Source organism: Carassius auratus, chromosome 4 (genome assembly GCF_003368295.1).
Source record: "Carassius auratus strain Wakin chromosome 4, ASM336829v1, whole genome shotgun sequence".
In the NCBI taxonomy this organism is placed as follows: domain Eukaryota; kingdom Metazoa; phylum Chordata; class Actinopteri; order Cypriniformes; family Cyprinidae; genus Carassius; species Carassius auratus.
Genome location: NC_039246.1, coordinates 21,792,923 through 21,812,221, shown reverse-complemented (window position 1 = coordinate 21,812,221; position 19,299 = coordinate 21,792,923). Strand labels below are relative to the sequence as shown.

General features: G+C 37.3%; 1 protein-coding gene across 1 annotated transcript in view; it reads right to left on the bottom strand.

The window, feature by feature from the left end:
• Positions 1-2,577: 2,577 nt before the first annotated feature.
• Positions 2,578-19,299, bottom strand: part of LOC113062550 (voltage-dependent calcium channel subunit alpha-2/delta-1-like) — a 51,366-nt gene continuing 34,644 nt past the window's right edge. Inside the window, exons 5-22 of the mRNA XM_026232473.1 lie at positions 18,537-18,572; positions 18,286-18,415; positions 15,015-15,146; positions 14,738-14,807; positions 14,584-14,634; positions 10,831-10,930; positions 10,047-10,205; positions 9,660-9,764; positions 7,864-7,942; positions 7,738-7,787; positions 7,580-7,669; positions 7,423-7,494; positions 7,272-7,352; positions 5,982-6,056; positions 5,447-5,518; positions 4,338-4,409; positions 3,708-3,769; positions 2,578-3,138 (exon numbers count right to left, since the gene is read on the bottom strand). Coding sequence (XP_026088258.1) covers positions 2,916-3,138; positions 3,708-3,769; positions 4,338-4,409; positions 5,447-5,518; positions 5,982-6,056; positions 7,272-7,352; positions 7,423-7,494; positions 7,580-7,669; positions 7,738-7,787; positions 7,864-7,942; positions 9,660-9,764; positions 10,047-10,205; positions 10,831-10,930; positions 14,584-14,634; positions 14,738-14,807; positions 15,015-15,146; positions 18,286-18,415; positions 18,537-18,572 — 1,659 coding nt within the window. The 3' untranslated portion in view covers positions 2,578-2,915. The remainder of the gene's footprint in view (positions 3,139-3,707; positions 3,770-4,337; positions 4,410-5,446; positions 5,519-5,981; positions 6,057-7,271; positions 7,353-7,422; positions 7,495-7,579; positions 7,670-7,737; positions 7,788-7,863; positions 7,943-9,659; positions 9,765-10,046; positions 10,206-10,830; positions 10,931-14,583; positions 14,635-14,737; positions 14,808-15,014; positions 15,147-18,285; positions 18,416-18,536; positions 18,573-19,299) is intronic.

Genomic DNA, 19,299 nt, shown 5'->3' with positions numbered 1-19,299 from the left:
AAATAAGTTCTGTCATTACAGAGCGGAAAATTATACAAAACAAGATATATACAGGATAAAAACAGACCCTAAAAAACTTGACAGGTACATTCAAAATGACCTGAAAGTGAAACACAACTCTACAGAAAGCAGGCTGCTGCACAACAGCTTGTGAAAATATGTCTCTGAGCTTCTGTCTAGTAATGCGGTTATACGCTGTGACACCCTGCTGTTTAGGCACACGACTCACATACGGGTGGCCCAGACACAGCAAGTTCAAAATGTGATCTATTCTCTCAAAATACAATAACAATAACAATTAAATTAACTAAAATTCTGAGCAAAGTTGAGATCAAGAAATATGGAAGATTCTGCACTGTAACAATGTGTTTTTAAATAAATAAATGTCTCTTTCAGATTCATCCCATTCTCCCACATACTCTCTTCTATATATTTATGGATGTGGGTTGGTTTATGAGTATGTTTGTTCTTTCGGAAACCAGATGACAGACTTAAACATGTGAGAGGTCAGACGTTACATCCAGGTTCAAACATGAAGGAAAAGACAAAAGGAGAGAAAAACAGTACTTGCCAGTTTCTTCTGAAGGGTCAAAGGCCGCAAAGAGGGAAAGGAGGGAGCAATTTACAGAGGAAAGGAGGCAAAGAGAGGCAGAGAAAACCACAGGGGTAAAAGGTCACCAATATTTTATTCACAGAACAAGCCTTGAATAAAAATATTGCATTCTCATCTAAGGTTGGTAAATTGAAAGACGAGCAACATTAATAAATTATGCAGTCACATGAGCCAAAAAAAGAAGACAGAAGAAGAGAAAAACATGTCATGCAGAAAATAATAATAAATGACTTTCTTCAGAATTAACATCACTTGTTTTTACATCTTGTTAATGCAATGACATCCAGATATTTTTAAATGTAGCCAAACTGGTCCAAACGCATTTTGAGGCCGCCGCATTTTCACTTGACTTACTTTAAACTCAATCTCTGTGATGGTGTCAGGTTGAAAAAAGTAAAATATGGTTTTAAAGGATGTAAAATATAGTTTAGCAGAAGGACAAGCCAAGATCTGGTGGCAGACGAGCGATTAGTACAGATTGTTATTGCGGAACAGTAACATTAGACGCCTTGAAGTAACACTGTCCCGTTAAAGTTAAAAAGGGGCACACACATACCACATCCGCACCTGGACATGAACCACGGACCCAAACACACACACAGAGGACATGCCTTCTAAAGAGCGAGGCCTGTATTTTGTTAAACTGCCCCTTTACGAGGCTTTGAAAACATCCAGATGATTCAGAGAGCGAAGGGGCGGAGATAAAAGCACAAAGAGTCACACTCATGTCCTCTGCAGTTTCCAAACCTCCAGGAAAACATCTACTAAACATGATGCCCTACACACATACACACACATTCAGACTCGGTCCTGGACTGTAAATGTGATAGTCACACTTCATGACACTCATAGCGTTGACAAACACACTGAAGTTGCAAAGAGACAACACATCTAAACTTATTTACTCAGCAGAGGAAACATTTTGCACATGCAAAGCAATAGAAGAGTGAACAAATGTGTTTTTGTGCATTCTTTTTTTTTTTTTAATGGTGACTGCGATTTAGATACTGTAAGTGCAGAGCAGGTGCTAGTAGTAGAGATAGGCCGATAAGAAAATCTAGTTTTAAAACATTTAATGACTTAAAAAAAGTGGTGTAATCATCAAGTAAAAAGTAAAAACATATTTTCCTTGCACCCCGAATCTATGTACACTTTATATTAGGCTTTTAAATAAATTTTTTTAGAATTAAACAAATATCAAGAATTGTTATTCATTAATATAAAGTTTTGTTTTTTGTTTTATAAGTTTTATAAGTTGCACCACATGACATTTTACTTGAACTCAAATAAATATCATTATTTTACAATTTGCACCATATAATATTGTACTTAAACTCTCTCTCTCGCACACACGCACACACACACACACACACACACACACACACACACATTAATTAAACAGACATTTTTCACATATTCATAATATTTAAGGAAATTGCTCCAATGGTTTATTTCTAAGAAATAACAGTAACAGTAAAAAACTCAATTTTAAATGCTTTTCTTTGTAAGAATGCCTTTCTATATATTATAGTATCAGAAAATAAGTAATACTTTGACCCCCATAAACATTAAAAATGTATTTTCATTCAGAAAAAAAACAATTATTGTAAAAAGTTTATCACATTTTTGTTGCAGTTTAATGTATTCTTGAATAAATTAATAGATCTGAAAATGATAGATTATTGTAACATTAGAAGAAAAAAAACATGAATTGAAGTTCATATTGCCAATAAAATGGTTTAAATGAAGTATTTACTGACAATAAGCAGCTCAGTAAATCTGAATGGTAATTCCATCTGAGCCAGGATATCACAAAACAACAATATCGGCCGATCTCTAGTAAGAATCACTATGAAGGAAATACAGAAGGAAAATACTTGCCGGAAGTTTTCAGAGACATTCCAAGCTATGGACAGACAGGGTAAAGAGGAAAGGGAGAGAGATGGAGAGAAAAACAGAGAGAGAATGAAAAAGTTTTGGGGAAAGCAAGATATAGGAAAGAACATGAGGGATTTCACAATATTTTATTCAATCCTAGAAGCTTTGAATAAGAATATTGTACAGGAACTGTGAGGGCTCTCCTGGAGGGAGGGGCATTTGAGATTCCCTTTCCTCTCCCAAAAGCCACATGAGAGGACGAGAGGGTAAACATGGGCACAGAGATGCATCTGGAAGAAAAACCTGGGCTAATATGCACAAGGTGAAAGCCTTTTGCTGTTAAAGGAGTCGTCGCCCCGTCTGGAGCGTTCTCGTAGAGACAAACCACAACTGAGGAACCACGCTGTTACATTTCCAGATGAGGTCAGGGTGTCAAAAAGAGATGTGAAATGGACAGAGGCTGTAGGGGACTCTCTGGATGAAAACCAGGAGCTTCTTTCCTCTGAGGACAAGAGACTATAATTCCAAGCTCTTTGATAAAGGTGTGAGAATGTGAGCTGTGGTACTTACATTTGGCCTGAGTGATGATGTCTACTATATTGGCTTTGATGTAGCTGACACTGTAATCAGGTAGAACTAAAGCGAGACTACAGAGAGAAGACACAAGGAATAAATGAGGATGAAAGGCAGTAGACTTCCTGACATTATTATAACTGAGAAATAAACGTCCTGTGTAATTTAAATTGGAGTTTTGTTGCTTTTTGTTCATGTAGGCTGCAATTTATAGATTCCAACTCAAATTGGTAAGAGATCTTAAACATAAATGACTCTATTTCCCTTCACTGTTTCGTGTCTTTTACGGGAGAAGTATAGACTTTGTACAGTGCCCCTAGCGGCAGTATATATATATATATATATATATATATATATATATATATATATATATATATATATATATATATATATATATATATATACACATTATATATATAGTATATATATATATAAACATTCATATGCTTGTACCTCACAGAACCAAACACACCTTAACAAATGCAACAAAAACAAACAAGATGAAAACAAAGCAAATCAAGGCAAAGATTGCAACAAACAAACAAATAAAAACAAGACAAAATCAAATCAAAGTAAAATAAAATAAAAATAGTAAAAAGACAACAAAACAAGGCATAAGACAAAAAGTAAATATTTCTCAGACCTGTAGTTTGTTTTATTGACTGGAGTCCAAGTGTAGGTTCTGATGCCTCTGTCTATGTAACGCTGCAATAAGAATAAAATGACACTTAGTGGTTTAATGAACTATTGATCTGTGTTTTACTAGTATTGTATAGCCCAGTGGTTCTCAACTGGTGGCTTGCGACAACTTTACTGTGCAATTTCATCGGTGATTTGTTCTCTTCCTGGTTTCAAATCTATGCTTAAATTGTGATGTCTTAAAAATTATTTATTTATTCAGTTATTTAAGAGTGAGCCAAAAAGATGGTCCACCTTTATTTAATTGATTTTGGCTTATCCAACTCTGCACCATTTTAGTGCATTCATAAGAAACATCTGATATATTAATCTGGCTTAATTACATAAACGTGGTTCCTACCAACCAGAATGTGTTTTGTGCAGTAACATTTTACCAGAGATATTCAGGAACTAATAATACAATTCAATGAATACATTTTAACATTTAAAGGCCATTTTTGTTTGCATTTGTACAATGTTTTAAAAACATTAAACTATTTTTATGTTGTTTCCATTTGACATCTTATAATAAAAAAATTGGGATTTGAGCAAAACCAGCTGAGAAGCACTTCCTGTTTAAATCATACATGATTACCTTATCTTGAGACGTCATAAGTGTTTGGAATCTCTTTTTATCCTCCTGTCCATTTATCATACTTCTTCTGATCTACAGACAGACAGACAGGTGTGTCACTGATGTATCATTGCTGTAAATACTGCACGTTACTGGATCTTCAAAAGCAGACACAGAGTGTTGCTTTCAGCTAAAAGAAGATAATTACTCCTGTAATCTAATATCCCCTTAGATAACTCTCAAGTAAGAAAATTAGTAATTTGGGTTGTGAAGTGAGAAACTTATATTTTTATAGCCAGCATATTGTTATGAAATCACACAGGACTAAAAATCAACTTTGCTGTTATTGCTGCTTTGATAATCACTTTGTTATGAATTAAAGCTGAAGTAGGTAACTTTTGTAAAAATGTATTTCTGAAACCTGTCATTATGTCCTGACAGTAGAATATGAGACAGATAATCTGTGAAAAAATCAAGCTCCTCTGGCTCCTCCCAGTGGTCCTATTGCCATTTGCAGAAATACATCGCTCCCGTTAAGAAACAACCAATCAGAGCTGCGGTCCGTAACTTTTTTTTGTGTTCAAGATTTACAGAATGTATATAATAAGTGAGTACACCATGAACCATTTTCAAAACCGTGTTTTTAGCTTGTCCTGAATCATTAGGGTACATCTATAATAAGTGTTTATATTCAGACTATTTTAGATTGCTTCGGGAGTACCGCAGCGGAGTAACCCAGTACCGTTTTAATTCTTCATAGACATAAACAGAGAGAAGTAGTTCCGGCTACGATGTTCTTCCGCAAGACGCAAGCAGTTCTGTTTATTAACCGCTAGAGCATCAAAAGTTACCGACTGCAGCTTTAAACATCTATACAAAAGAGCACAAGTAACGTTACAAAATCAAATCACACCAGCCTGTATTGATTTTAACACAGGAAAGCTTGACTCTAAAAGCCGTTTTTTCTTTTTTTTTTTTTTTACTTAATGGGATATTAGATTATTTGGAAAAAATGGATTTTGTCTATTAAATGAAAGTCAGTAGGGTCCAGCGTCGACCCCATTTACTTTCATTGTACTGACAAATTAGATTTCGGCATAAAAAAAAAAACATATAAAGTTTGCTCTCACCTCCACCTTCACTTCATCCTCTAATTCTGCATCTAAGAAGTCCAATGTCACGGGTTCTTGAGACTTGAGATCCTGCAGGCAAACAACAACAACTTTCAAAATAATCCCATAAATCAATACTGCACAGCATATTTGTGTGCAGAAATATTTACCAATGAGTCACTTTTTCCTTGAAGAAGTGCCCAATGAGGAACCGTTTCTCAGCATATCTGCTTTGTTCCACACACAGTGCCCACTAATCCCACGGATCACTGACTAAACATTTACTAATTGTCATGCATGTGTTTTGAATAAATGCTCTCTTTGCCGTTTCATCTGTGAACTAAACAGAACGACTGTGTTTGGATTGCACAAATGATATTTATTACAAAGGACAGAGGACCTCTGCACATGTGGGTGGCCAGAGTTATTTCATCATAACCTATAATGAAGGTTCTTCAGCCGTGCATAACTAATCATACACATGGTTATAGGCAGCTACTTTTAACAACAGAGAGAAAGAAACATACAGCGATCGCATGAGTGAGAGTCGTACCTTCGGCTGAAGGTTAGGATGAAGCAGCACGTAGCCGTTGGGGTCGATGGCGAAGTAATATCCATTTGGTCCGAGCTTTATGGAACGAAAGACAAGGGTTTTGATTATTATTTTGTAACATCTGATAGCGTGCTTTTGCTACTGTACCTTTAAGACTGGTACATGCAAATGAGGTTTGTTATTATTGGCTACACTTTTTTCATGTGAAATGTTTATAAACACTCCCACCAGGCTGGTATAAGTAGTTCTTCGTAATTTTAAGCTTAGATGATTCATTTTTGCTGCTTAGTATGCACAAAAAAAACATTCTTGAGAAATATTGTTACTTAGTTAAAGTAAAATAATATAAAAAATATATAGTGCCTACTCTTCCTGTTTTCAAATCTATATTTAAATCTTGACGACTTAAATTTTATCTATGCTTTCTTTATGAGTGAGTCAAATGCATTATTTGCAAATTTGCATACTAATTTATTTGCCTTTTAGGTCATTTTTATGTCCGGCTTTGGTCAACCAAAAAGAAAGAAAGAAAGCAAGAAAGAAAGAAAGAAAGAAAGATTGAAAGAAAGAAGTATACAGCCTATCAGACAATTTTATTTCAGTTGATATTGGATTTTGACACTGTTAAATGCAATTTTAAAGCAAATCTCAAAATTAATATTAATATTATATTATTATAAAATTGTATGTAATGTATTTTTGCTGCTTAAATTAACTTGTAGCATTTTTCACAATTGATTTTAGTATTAGTTAGCATTTAAATGTTTTTATTTTATTTTATTTTTATTAAAATACTGAAATAAAACATTTATTCCGTTAATTTAACATAGTGATAATAATTATCAGCTTACAAGTATCAACCAGAATTTAAATAGCAGTGCAACCTTAATGCAAAGGACTTTATAAAACTTAATTACATAAAATGTTTATTGAACTCATTCAAACTAATCTAATCTATAAAAATATTGGACATTAAGCATGTGAATTCAAAAAAGGTCAAAATCAGACACACACAGTTTTCCTTGCTTTCATTGAGTATGTATGCTGTAGTATGCCTATATTTAATATTTAACTTTTGGTTTAACATAAAATGACCCCTTGAAGTTAATTTGTCAGTGAAAACAAAAAGCAAAAATCACAAGATTTATAAACACAAGGAATGCAGCAGCACTGTTAACATGACCCAGCTGTTACAGGTCAATACAACGCTTGTGCAAGCTCTTCAATGTTGCAAACTCTCAGTCGTAAATTAAGAAGTGCGGATCGCACCCACACGCTCTCACGCCTTACAGTGTAATGTGGAGTCAGTCTCTTGATGTCATCCAGAGACACGTCTATGGCCATCACCCCCAAAATCAACTGGCTCTGGGCCTGCAATTGATAAAGAGGACATTAAAACAAATGGCGTTCCACTTGAGTTCATCTGATTCACTGACTTCACCTTATTCTTGTCTTTACTGGTGCTGGTCTTATTGAACACAGGCAGAGTGCCTGTAATCACAAGCCCCAATTCCTGTAACACAAATACAAACCCAACAGCTCTTCAATACTTCAGAATCAGCCTAACATCAGCCAGATATATAGAAAATAAGACGTACTAGAGCGTCCACATAAACGTTGGTCCACTGGACAGTTTTTGCGCTGTCATATTCTTTCACCATGGGTCTACCCAACACATCCAGGTACTCCTGCAGCGAAAGGATGCTGGTTACTATCGTATATGATGCGGGACAGGGGTCACATTTATGTCATTTACCTGGGTGTTGATCCTGATGGCTCCAATCGAGGGGATCTCATAATAATAACCTGCGGGAAACATCAAAATCTTAATACATGATAATAAGACTTCCAAATTTCTCAGCATTAGATTTCAGCGTTTTACCATTGTTATTGCAAGCCATCCATTGAATTGGTGTCTTATCATAGTTATGCTGGCCCACAGAAAAGGTGAAGATCCGAACCTGACAGAAGAGAGGAACAAAGATACTGACATGATTACGTTGTAAAACCAGGTGTTTGCATCAAAGGTTTTGGATCAGTAATATTTTTTATGAGTCTCTCATTCTCAAGGCTGTATTTATTTGACAAAAAAAAAAACTGTCATTGTCATTGCAATTTAAAATAACAGTTTTCTATTTTAATATACTATTCAAATATAATTTATTCCTGTGATGCAAAGCTGAATTTTCAGAAGCATTACATCTTCTGAAATCATGATAATATGCTGATTTATTCTCAGTGTTGGAAACAGAACAGTGCTGCTGTGTGAAATGGATAAAAAGTGATAGTAAAGATTTACATTGTTACAAAAGATTTCTGTTTTGAACAAATTCGGTTCTTTTTAACTTTTTCATTCATCAGAGAGTCAAAGAAAAAAGTATCACAGGTTCCAAAAAAGATATTAAGCAGCACAGCAGTTTCAGCACTGATAATAAATCAGCACATTAGAATGATCTCTGAAGGATCATGTGACACTGAAGACTGGGGTAATGGCTGATGATCATTCAGCGCTGCGTTACAGAAATAAATTATATTTTATATAAGTATATTAGAATAGTAAACCAATATTAGAAAGTGCAATATTATTTCACAATATTACTGTTTTTTCTGTATTTTTATCAAATAAATACAACCTTGATGAGCATAAGATACATTAAAAAATTTATTGTTCTCCAAATTTTGAATGGCAGTATAAATATAATATATAATTTCTGCACATAACAAAACCCTCATTAGCACATTTGAACACATCCTTATTGGTAAAATTATATTTAATTTAAGTCATTTAGCAGATGCTGTTATCCAAAGCGACAATATAAAAAGAGTAGAGAGGGCAAGAGTTACAGATCAAATTAGATATGATATAAATATGATATAATGTTGTTAAAAGATTATGAAGGCTACAACGATTATTACAATTCATTCCATGATCATTCAGAAATCATCTTCATTTGCTCATTTAGTGCTCAGGAAACATTTGTTATGATTATCTATGTTGATAACATGCATATATAATAATGCTTATTATAAGGCAATATTTTTGGGGTTGGTGTGATTCATTGTTTTCCAGGATTCAGAAGAAATTTAAATTCAAAAGAACAGCATTTATTTGGAACAGAAATCTTTCTCTCATAACATTATAAATGTTACTTTTGAATACTTTAATTAATTTATTCTGAAATAAAAGTATTATTTTCTTTTTAAAAATGGTAGTTTACATTTAAATTAAAAATGCAATGTATTTTATTTTATTAATGTCAGTGCATAGCTTTTATTATTATCTGAGCGTAAGAACAGTAGAAGTCTATGGCGCATCTCATTTATGTGTGCGTGTGTGTGTGTGTGTGGGTGTGTGTGTGTGGGCATGTTTTTGTGACATATCAGGACACAACTTTGTATAATGACATGGGTATGACACAGGTATTACAAGGAGAGGGTGACTTATGAGGACATAACCCAGTCCCCATTTTTCAAAATGCTCATAAATCATAAAGAATGAGTCTTATTGAGAAAGTAAAAATGTTTCCTGTGAGGGTTAGGGTTAGGTGTAGGGTCGGTGTAGGGCCACAGAATATACAGTTTGTACGGTATCAAAACCATTACGCCTATGGGATTTCCCCACTTTTCACAAAAAAAAAAAACTGTGTGGTGTGTGTGTGTGGCCATGTGCTTCCTCACCTCCTTTTTCCTGTTGTAATTGTCAAAGATCTCTGAAGCTCTGTCCTCCCCTCCATCAGTGAATAGCATGATGATTTTATTACAGTTTGCTCTTGAAAAATTCATCTATAAAAGTAACAAATCATTTTAAAAGTACAAATGTATAATAAACAAGTGATGCCACTAGCTATAATATTCACTGCTGCCACAAGATGGCGCAACAAACTTACAACTTACCTTTAAACAGATTTGATCTCAATATATACAATACACATTACATAACTTAAAGAAAAAAAAGTCCATCACAAAAAAGAATTTGGTAACAAAAAAAGCAGGTTAAATATTGAGTGATATTATTTCCCCATTGTGGTTTTTGTTTCTAAATTAAGCTACATTAGATATTCTTACTGAGGAGAGCTGGCCAAAAGCCTCCTTAAAGCCGATTTTATAGTCAGTGGTGCCATTCGCTGTGATCTTCTGGACTGCCTCCTTCAGAATCTTCTTATTACGGACATTGGCTTGGACCAGGTTTTTAAAGCAGGCGACCGACTTGGCCGAATTGTTGAACTGAAACAATAGCAAAGCATCGTAGTTAGTCATCTGTACATGCAAAGATTGTTATGAAATCATTTAGATTCAAGGCTTTGTTCGGCTCCTCTAAATAAGTCGAATGGCTCAGTGCCAGCAATACACTTAGAGCACTGCTGGCTAATTTCATTAACTCCAAGCTAACGTCATACAGCTGGAGCCAGGCCATAAAATACAAGCGTCAAGTTATTAAAGAAATGGAGGAAGAAAGTTAATCGAAAACATACTAAACAACTCACTCACTTAAAAGCAGAATACAGAGTTTGTGATTTTTATTCCTGTCAGTAGTCTCATGAAGAAAATGAAATAAACGATGCATTTCATAAATGAATTGCACAGCATCTAGAGCAGAGGATGATGGGAGACATCAATAATTCTTTGGCCTGCCGCCTCAGCGGTGCCTAACTGAAACCACAAAAAAAAAAACGAAAAAAAAAAAAAAAACTATGACTATATGGATGCTTGGAGGCTCAATGCCTCTGTTTCCCTCCAATTTTCTATTCCTACTCAGCAGGAATACAGAATGTTTTTTTTTGGAGCGTCGGAGGAGTTCATCATTTAAACAACACTCTCAGCAACACGCATATATCTCCTATAGACTCACAGAGACGATGTTGACGTAATCATCATCGGAGAGAGTCTCCAGCATCTCGCTGACGGAAGTGCGAATGAGCTTCAGTGTCAGACCCGACACGCTTCCACTCCTACAGAGAATAACATAGTCAGTTCAAACATGAGACTATAGAATCACTACAATGTGCTACAAAAGATTAGCTTCATTTATTGTCTTAAATCATTTAATTTGATTGTGCAGGAAAAATGATCTACTGTATATAAATAAAAAAATAAAAAAGACGGACATCCAACTGAAAACAACTTAATTTAAAAAACTAAATGAAATAAAATATAAATATAAATATATACAAATAAATAAATAAATAGAGAGAAACCTTATAGTTATGGAGAGCTCTGAAGGGAATAATAAAAAAAAAAAATTCCAAACCATAGACTAACTATTATATTATATTATATTATATTATATTATATTATATTATATTATATTATATTATTTTATTTTATTATATTATATTATATGGGACTTCAACGCTCACGTGGGCAGTGACAGTGACGCCTGGAGGGCCGTGATTGGGAGGAACGGCCCCCCTGACCTGAACCCGAGCGGTGTTCTGTTATTGTATTTCTGTGCTAACCACGGTTTGTCCATAACGAACACCATGTTTAAGCATAAGGGTGTCCATCAGTGCACGTGGCACCAGGACACCCTAGGCCGGAGGTCGATGATCGACTTTGTGGTCATGTCATCAGACCTGCGGCCATATGTCTTGGACACTCGGGTGAAGAGAGGGGCGGAGCTGTCAACTGATCACCACCTGCTGGTGAGTTGGATCCAATGGCGGGGGAGGAAGCTGGACAGACTCGGCAGACCCAAACATACTGTGAGGGTCTGTTGGAAACGTTTGGCCGAGCCCCCTGTCAGAGAGATCTTCAACTCCCACCTCCGGCAGAGCTTCGACCGGATCCCGAGGGAGTCTGGAGATATTGATTCCGAGTGGACCATGTTCTCCACCTCCATTGTCGCTGCGGCTGCTCGGAGCTGTGGCCGTAAGGTCTCCGGTGTCTGTCGAGGCGGCAATCCCTGAACCTGGTGGTGGACACCGGAAGTAAGGGATGCTGTCAAGCTGAAGAAGGAGTCCTATCGGACCTGGATGGCTTGTGGGACTCCGGAGGCAGCTGACAGGTACAGGCAGGCCAAGCGGACTGCAGCCCGGGTAGTCGTGGAGGCAAAAAATCGGGCCTGGGAGGAGTTCGGTGAGGCCATGGAGAAAGACTATCGGTTGGCCTCGAAGAGATTCTGGCAAACTGTTTGACGCCTCAGGAGGGAGAAGCAGTGCCCTACCAACACTGTTTACAGCACAGATGGGCACTTGTTGACCTCAACTGGGGATATCGTCGGGCGGTGGAAGGAACCGACTTGTGTTCCGTTGAGGAAGCAGTGGCTGGGGACTCGGAGGAGCACTTGTCCATCACCCGGGCTGAAGTCTTCGAGGTAGTTAAAAAGCTCCTCGGTGGCAAGGCACCGGGGGTGGATGAGATCAACATCGCATGTCGGTTGGGGACAGTACCTCTGGACTGACAGACTGGGTTGGTGGTCCCTCTTTTCAAGAAGGGGGACCGGAGAGTGTGTTCCAACTATAGGGGGATCACACTTCTCAGCCTCCCTGGGAAAGTCTATGCCAGGGTACTGGAGAGGAGAATTCGGCCGATAGTGGAACCTCGGATTCAGGAGGAACAGTGTGGTTTTCGTCCCGGTCGTGGAACACTGGACCAGCTCTATACCCTTTCCAGGGTGCTGGAGGGTTCATAGGAGTTTGCCCAACCAGTCCACATGTTTTTTGTGGATTTGGAGAAGGCATTCGACCATGTTCCTCGCGACATCCTGTGGAGGGTGCTCCGGTAGTATGGGGTCGGCGGCTCCCTACTAAGGTCTGTTCGGTCCCTGTACGACCGGAGCAAGAGCTTGGTTTCGCATTGCCGGCAGTACGTCAGACCTGTTCCCGGTGCATGTTGGACTCGGCAGGGCTGCCCTTTGTCACCGGTTCTGTTCATAATTTTTATGGACAGAATTTCTAGGCGCAGCCAAGGGCCAGAGAGTGTCCGGTTTGGGGACCATACGATTTCGTGTCTGCTTTTTGCGGATGATGTTGTCGTGTTGGCCTCCTCAGGACTATGGAGGGACTATGTCTCCCGGCTGGCCTGGGAACGCCTCGGGGTCCCCCCAGAAGAGCTGGAAGAAGTGGCTAGGGAGAGGGAAGTCTGGGCATCTCTGCTTAGACTGTTGCCCCCACGACCCGGCCCCAGATAAGCGGAAGATGATGGATGGATGGATGGATATTATATTATATTATATTATATTATATTATATTATATTATATTATATTATATTATATTATATTATATTATATTATATTATATTATATTATATTATATTATATTATATTATATTATATTATGGACAGCCCAAAAGAAAACAAAAATCTGAAAAAAAGAAGAACAAATATTTAAAATAAAAGAAAATATTATGGACGTTGGGGGTTTGAAAAAAAAAATATGAAAATGAATGAATGAATGAATGAAGGAATGAATAAATGATTAAATGAATGAATTTATGAATGAATGAATTTATGAATGAATTTATGACTGAATGGATGGATGAATGAATGAATGAAAGAATGAATGAATGAATGAATGAATGAATGAATGAATCAATCAATCAATCAATCAATCAATCACTCATTCATTCATTCATTCATTCACTCAATCCAAAAAAAGAGAGACCTTATGGCTATAGCCCAAAGAGCTAATAAAAATAAAATAAAATTAAAGCTGAGGGGAAAGAGAAATAAAAACACTCACTAAGTTTGAACAATGGCAGATAAGAAAAACTCAAAACAACACATCCGGAGAAGACTAAACCGCATTTAGGCTTTTAATGTCTCCAGAACTGACATGCTGCATCAGGTTTTATGGGTTAATAATCACTCTGTGATTCCAGCGGGAGGTATGTGGGCTTTAGTGTTTAGTCATAAAGCTAAACTACATTGATTGGCTGAAGCTGATCAACACTAATGGGCTCATCATTACAGCTGGGCAATAACAGACTCAACTCTTCAAGGCCATCATTTTCTAATATTACAAGGCTAAGTTCACTTGTAACCAAAAGATGACCCATAAGCATGAAAAAATATACCAAATAATGACACATTCATGTGGATTTTGATGGAGGTTGTATATTTCTGGGTCATATCTGTAACTGACTTCGCAGTTACATTTGCATTATAAATGTATTCACATGCCAAGCATGACTGTAATGTGCTTCTTTATTTTGAATGCAAATATTTAATGATGAATAAGTGGGGAATTAAGGAACATTATTGTTATTATTTTAATTTTTTGCTTACAATGTTTAAAATGCGTAAATTGCTTCATTTAACACAACGATTTGCTATTTAAATGCATGCCGAAGATTTCCAATCTAAAAAAGCAAAAATTAATTTTTCATGTTTATTACTCTCACATCTCATTTGCACGTCTTTAATCAACATCTTTCTCTCTAACGTTGATGAATGACTCTAAAGCAAAACTAGCATGAGCTCTTTAAGTAGAGAATGTGGGATGTGTCACACGCACTGAAAAATTACATTCTGCTGATCAACCAGTTGCTCAAAGTGCAAAATGGAAATGGGATCAGTGATGAGAAAGACTGCTTGAGCGGCATGGTAGGTTTGTGTCAGAGAGTGTATGGGCTGTAACAGTCAATCGACGAGACTTCACTCACGCGTCCACCAGGATCAACATGTCTTTAGGTGAAGCTGCACCTTGAATATACCTGCAAACACAAAGGAGAAAAACCTTCAGGTGTAACCATCAGCACTTGGTACCTCTTCTCATTACCAGACAAATGTAAACTCAAGCAGCACAGGTCTGCTCACCAGGGCCTTCGGCGTACATCATACAAGTCAATCTTGTTCGGTGTGTTCCTCGTGTCAACCCATGGGGAAGCTGTGATACATTAACAAAATATGAACAAATAAATAAATAATCACACTATTTAATTCTAAATGTTCAATTGTATTTAATAAAAAAATTGCTTTGGTAAACTATGTACATATGGCTGCAGTGTTTGTGTGCACTCCAAGATATGGTAAATATCTGTAAATATCGAAACTTCTTGATATTTTGGAGGTCCTGTTCATTCCAGTGCTTTACCTGGGAAGTATCGAGCCAGGCCAGAGGCACTGCCAAACACCTGCCAGAGAAGGGAAGGGTCATCCGCCTTGTTCTTCTTAAAGATGTCATCCAGACCCGCAGTCCAGTTTAGCTCATTCAGGATTATAGTGGCTGTTACAAACACAAATATACAAGATAAATCCCAGCATCCCCACAGGTTTTATGGGACTGAACTCAAGCTGACATGTTTTCTGAGAGCTCTGTTCTAACAAACACTAAAATGAACCCCTAAATCAGGGATAAATCAATAAACTGGCTCTCCAAACTTCAGATCTCATCATGTTATGCGAAACCCGAAGTGATAAACCACTGCGGTAAAGGAAACAACAAAGTGAACTATTAGCTAATGCACTTCTAATGGAATTAAATGGAAAATCGGGCCCTTTTTTCCAGAGAACGTAATAAATGGACACAATGCCTTCTATAAGTGAGAGTGATGCTGACATTTTAAAGAGCACTGGCTGAGATCTGACATCATAGCCCATGATGCCACATGACTCATTCCCCAAAAAAGTTGTTGATATCTCTTTCTTCTGTGGCTTTAGTTCAAGTATTATGATACTAAATTATAATTAGAATCCACCTTGACTGACTCTGTTTGTTCCTATGGGACACAATTTACTACCCCTCAATGCACGCCTTCTCCATCACTCAAAAGCAGGGTCCATCAGAAGCCCAAAGCTACATCTCATCTTCCTCTTTTTTCAACCACTTCCTTCCAGTCATTTCTGGTATACTCATTCATTGCCTATAGTAAAGAATATGTATGGAAAAAGGATTTTAAGGTGAGAAAAAAAATATGCGCAAATTAGTTAATCATAAACAGTTTGTAGCCTAACAGCCAGCATGTTTTACCTACTGTATACACAATCTGCGATTTAAATCAGAGTTTTGTTTTGTTTTAGAAAGTCCCGCCCAATGTAAAATCTCATTGGTCTAAAATCCTGTCCCTCAAAATTGCACATAAATGCAACACCTTCTGATTGGCTTAAACAGTGTAGGGTTTCAAATAAAGGAAATTGCTATAAAATTGCCATTTCATGCACTTTTATGACACTTACAGTCAGTAGAGCAACATCCCCTTTTCACACACACACACACACACACACACACACACACACACACACACACACACACACACACACACACACACTTACTATACATATCATCTCTTTAAATACATGCAGACTCTATAGGTCAGAAGTCAATACTGCAAATAAAGGCTGTCACATATATCTATACAAGACTAGTCCATGAAGGCATAATTTACTGATCCTAAAGGAAGTGCATTGGTGAATGAGAGCTGTTTATAATCATCTATGATCATCTATGTGTGTGTGTGTGTGTGTGTGTGTATTTGTGTGTTTTCAGTCAGATTAGATGTGGTTTCACACCCCTTCCTGTTGTTCATTCGTCAGGCTGTCAGTCTGCAGGGTTAGACACCACACACATCCTTATTAGCCAACACCCATACAACCAAATCTCTCTCTCTCTCTCTCTCTCTATCTATCTATCTATCTATCTCTGTGAGTCATATCTCTATTTGCTTCTGTCTGGAAAATTAATGGAAATAACAAGATCAAAGTCCAATTACAAAATAGATACTGGAAGTGTATGGCTGTACAACAGCACTTAGGGTCCAAAATGAACACTCGCCAAGTACCAAATGTGTGGTAAAAAAAAAAAAAAAAAAAACTTTCACTGGTTTAAACGAATCCGGGCAAACAGTCAACAGAAAACCAATCGGAGCACCACAAGCACAGCCAGAGGGATCCATGTGACAGACAAGTCATCGCACTCACACACACTCTCTGAGCATGTCTGTGTCCATCTTAAGATTGTGATGACAGATGACACACTGCGGTTGAGGCAAAAAGCACAGATTCATATCTTAATAAGACACAAACATACTGGCGGCCTAGAGCCCCCAATAACACACACACATATACAAATACACGAACACTTGAACAATCACCCACATTATTACATAATAATTTATTATTAAATATAGAGTTACAAAAAAAACACAGTTTGAATGGAAAAACAGAATATTGCTCGAAAGCTTCACCCAGTGGCTGTTGTTAAGTTGCACTAAGCAATGCTTCAGGACCAAGAAAATCAGGCGGAAAGCAAAAGGTACTTAGAGTAATTTGAAGTGAGTAAAAGTAGACAAAGAGAGACAGCGAGTCAAGAAGAGATGAGTCATATGATGAATGTGGCTGCTTCAGTACTCATCTAGAACACAAATATCACATCAGACTCATTTGCCTGTGAAACACTCACACAAACTCAAGGCCACTGTGAGCCCATCACTGAGGAGATAAGATTTCTGCCAACATAGAGTATGATACACAGTGCTAGCTGATTTGACCAACTTGTAATAAAATCACAGCCAACATATACATGTGATGTTTAACATAATGCTTGAGGGACCAATGAGATTTTGGAGAGCGGAGTTACTAAACAAAATGTAACCCGAAAATTCAAAATTGAAAATAAATTACTCACTCTCAGGCCATCCAAAATGTAGATGAGTTTGTTTCTTTATTGAAAAAAATGATTTGGATAAATTGCACCACTTGATCACCAGTGGATCCTCTGCAGTGAATGGGTGCCGTCAGAATGAGATTCCAAACAGTTGATAAAAACATCACGATAAAACACACTAAATGTTTTGTGAAGCAAAAAGCAGTTTTCTAAAAAAAAAAAAAAAAAATGACATTTTTAACTTCAAACCAAGTCCTCTAATCATACTTTTTTCTCCAGAGAAAAAGTCACCTTGTGTATCAAATCTTATTTTGACAAGATGCAATGGTTTACTGTCTTGTTGGATTTTTTTCTTAATAAACACGCAGCTTTTCATTTCACAAGACGTCATTTTTTCGACTTCGTATGGATTATTATGATGATTTTATTAGATGTTTGGATTCTCATTCTGACAGCACCAATCCACTGCAAAGTGAAGTAATGCTAAATTTCTTGCAAGAGACAGAGTGAGAGCTATTCTCTTGCTGGAGGATATTGAGGCTTGTGGGGTCACTCAGGGGCCAGGAGAGCTGCGTTTGAGCTGGACTGCTCTCTAAATTTAGTCTCCAGTTTTACCACAAACCTCTGGCTGTCCACACCTGACACCCAGCAATAAAGCCGAGCTGTCACTGAAAGATTGATTTTATAAACTGCTATTTTAGCTACCATGTAAAGTTGTAAAAAAAGAACACATGCAAAGATGCGTGTGTGTGTGAGTACTCACAGCCCTCGTAGATATCAGTGGGAATGTGCACTGCTGTTGTGTTGTATGAAACAGGGCGTCTGAAATCAGGATCCTCTTTGAATTCTAGCTTGAGGCGGTTCTGGCGCGTTTCATTGTCATTGATGTCAAACTAAGAACATAAAAATAACCATAAACCTCTCAAACAACAACAACAACAAACACCTGGTTAATTTTCATTGCTTTGTTGTTTAGTTCATATCCAAGCATGCATTTTTAAAAAGAAACCTTACCTTGTCCTTGGCATTGTAGTAGATGGTATCATCAACCTGTTTGACAAAGAGTGAACAAGACTTCAGTGTGAACAGTGAGTGAATCTGATAGTGACTGTGTATTTCCAAGTGTTTTTACTTAGCTCTCTATGTGTGGTTTGTACCTAATCATTGTGCATTCACAAAATGAAGTTGTTAAATTTTTGTACTCTCTTTTTTCCAGAAGTGGTGCATGCTTTAGGTGTGTGTGTGTGTGTGTGTGTGAGAGTGTGTGTGTGTGTTTGTGTCTCCTCCCAGGGTTGTTCTCCTCGCAGTGTGAGGGCGCTGTCAGGACTAGCAATAGTGGGGCGTTAACAAGCAAGCTCACTATCTGACATACAGTTGCCTTGGAGACATAGGAGTGGATCATCACTGGCTGCTGCCACGTGTCCTACTTCCTTGATAATTATGTGACAGACACTCTTTTTAGGTTATGGACTACTAATCGCTGAGACATGCACATATAGGTCAGCCCTGCATGGGATCAAACTCTTGACCTTGCAGACTGTGTCTGTAACACGATTCTACCTGCATCCCATCAATAACTAAAAAGAAAACATCTCTGTCTGTCACAACAATTGTGTTCATAACAAAGGCTTGAAGAGAAGCACCTGCTGTGACAGCTCCAAGCAGGACAGACTTTTGAACACAAAGGCGCCCACACATTTGTTTGATTTACAGTACACACTATGAGTGTAACATCTTAACTAAAACACTAGAACTCATTTTTTAACAGGTGTTATTA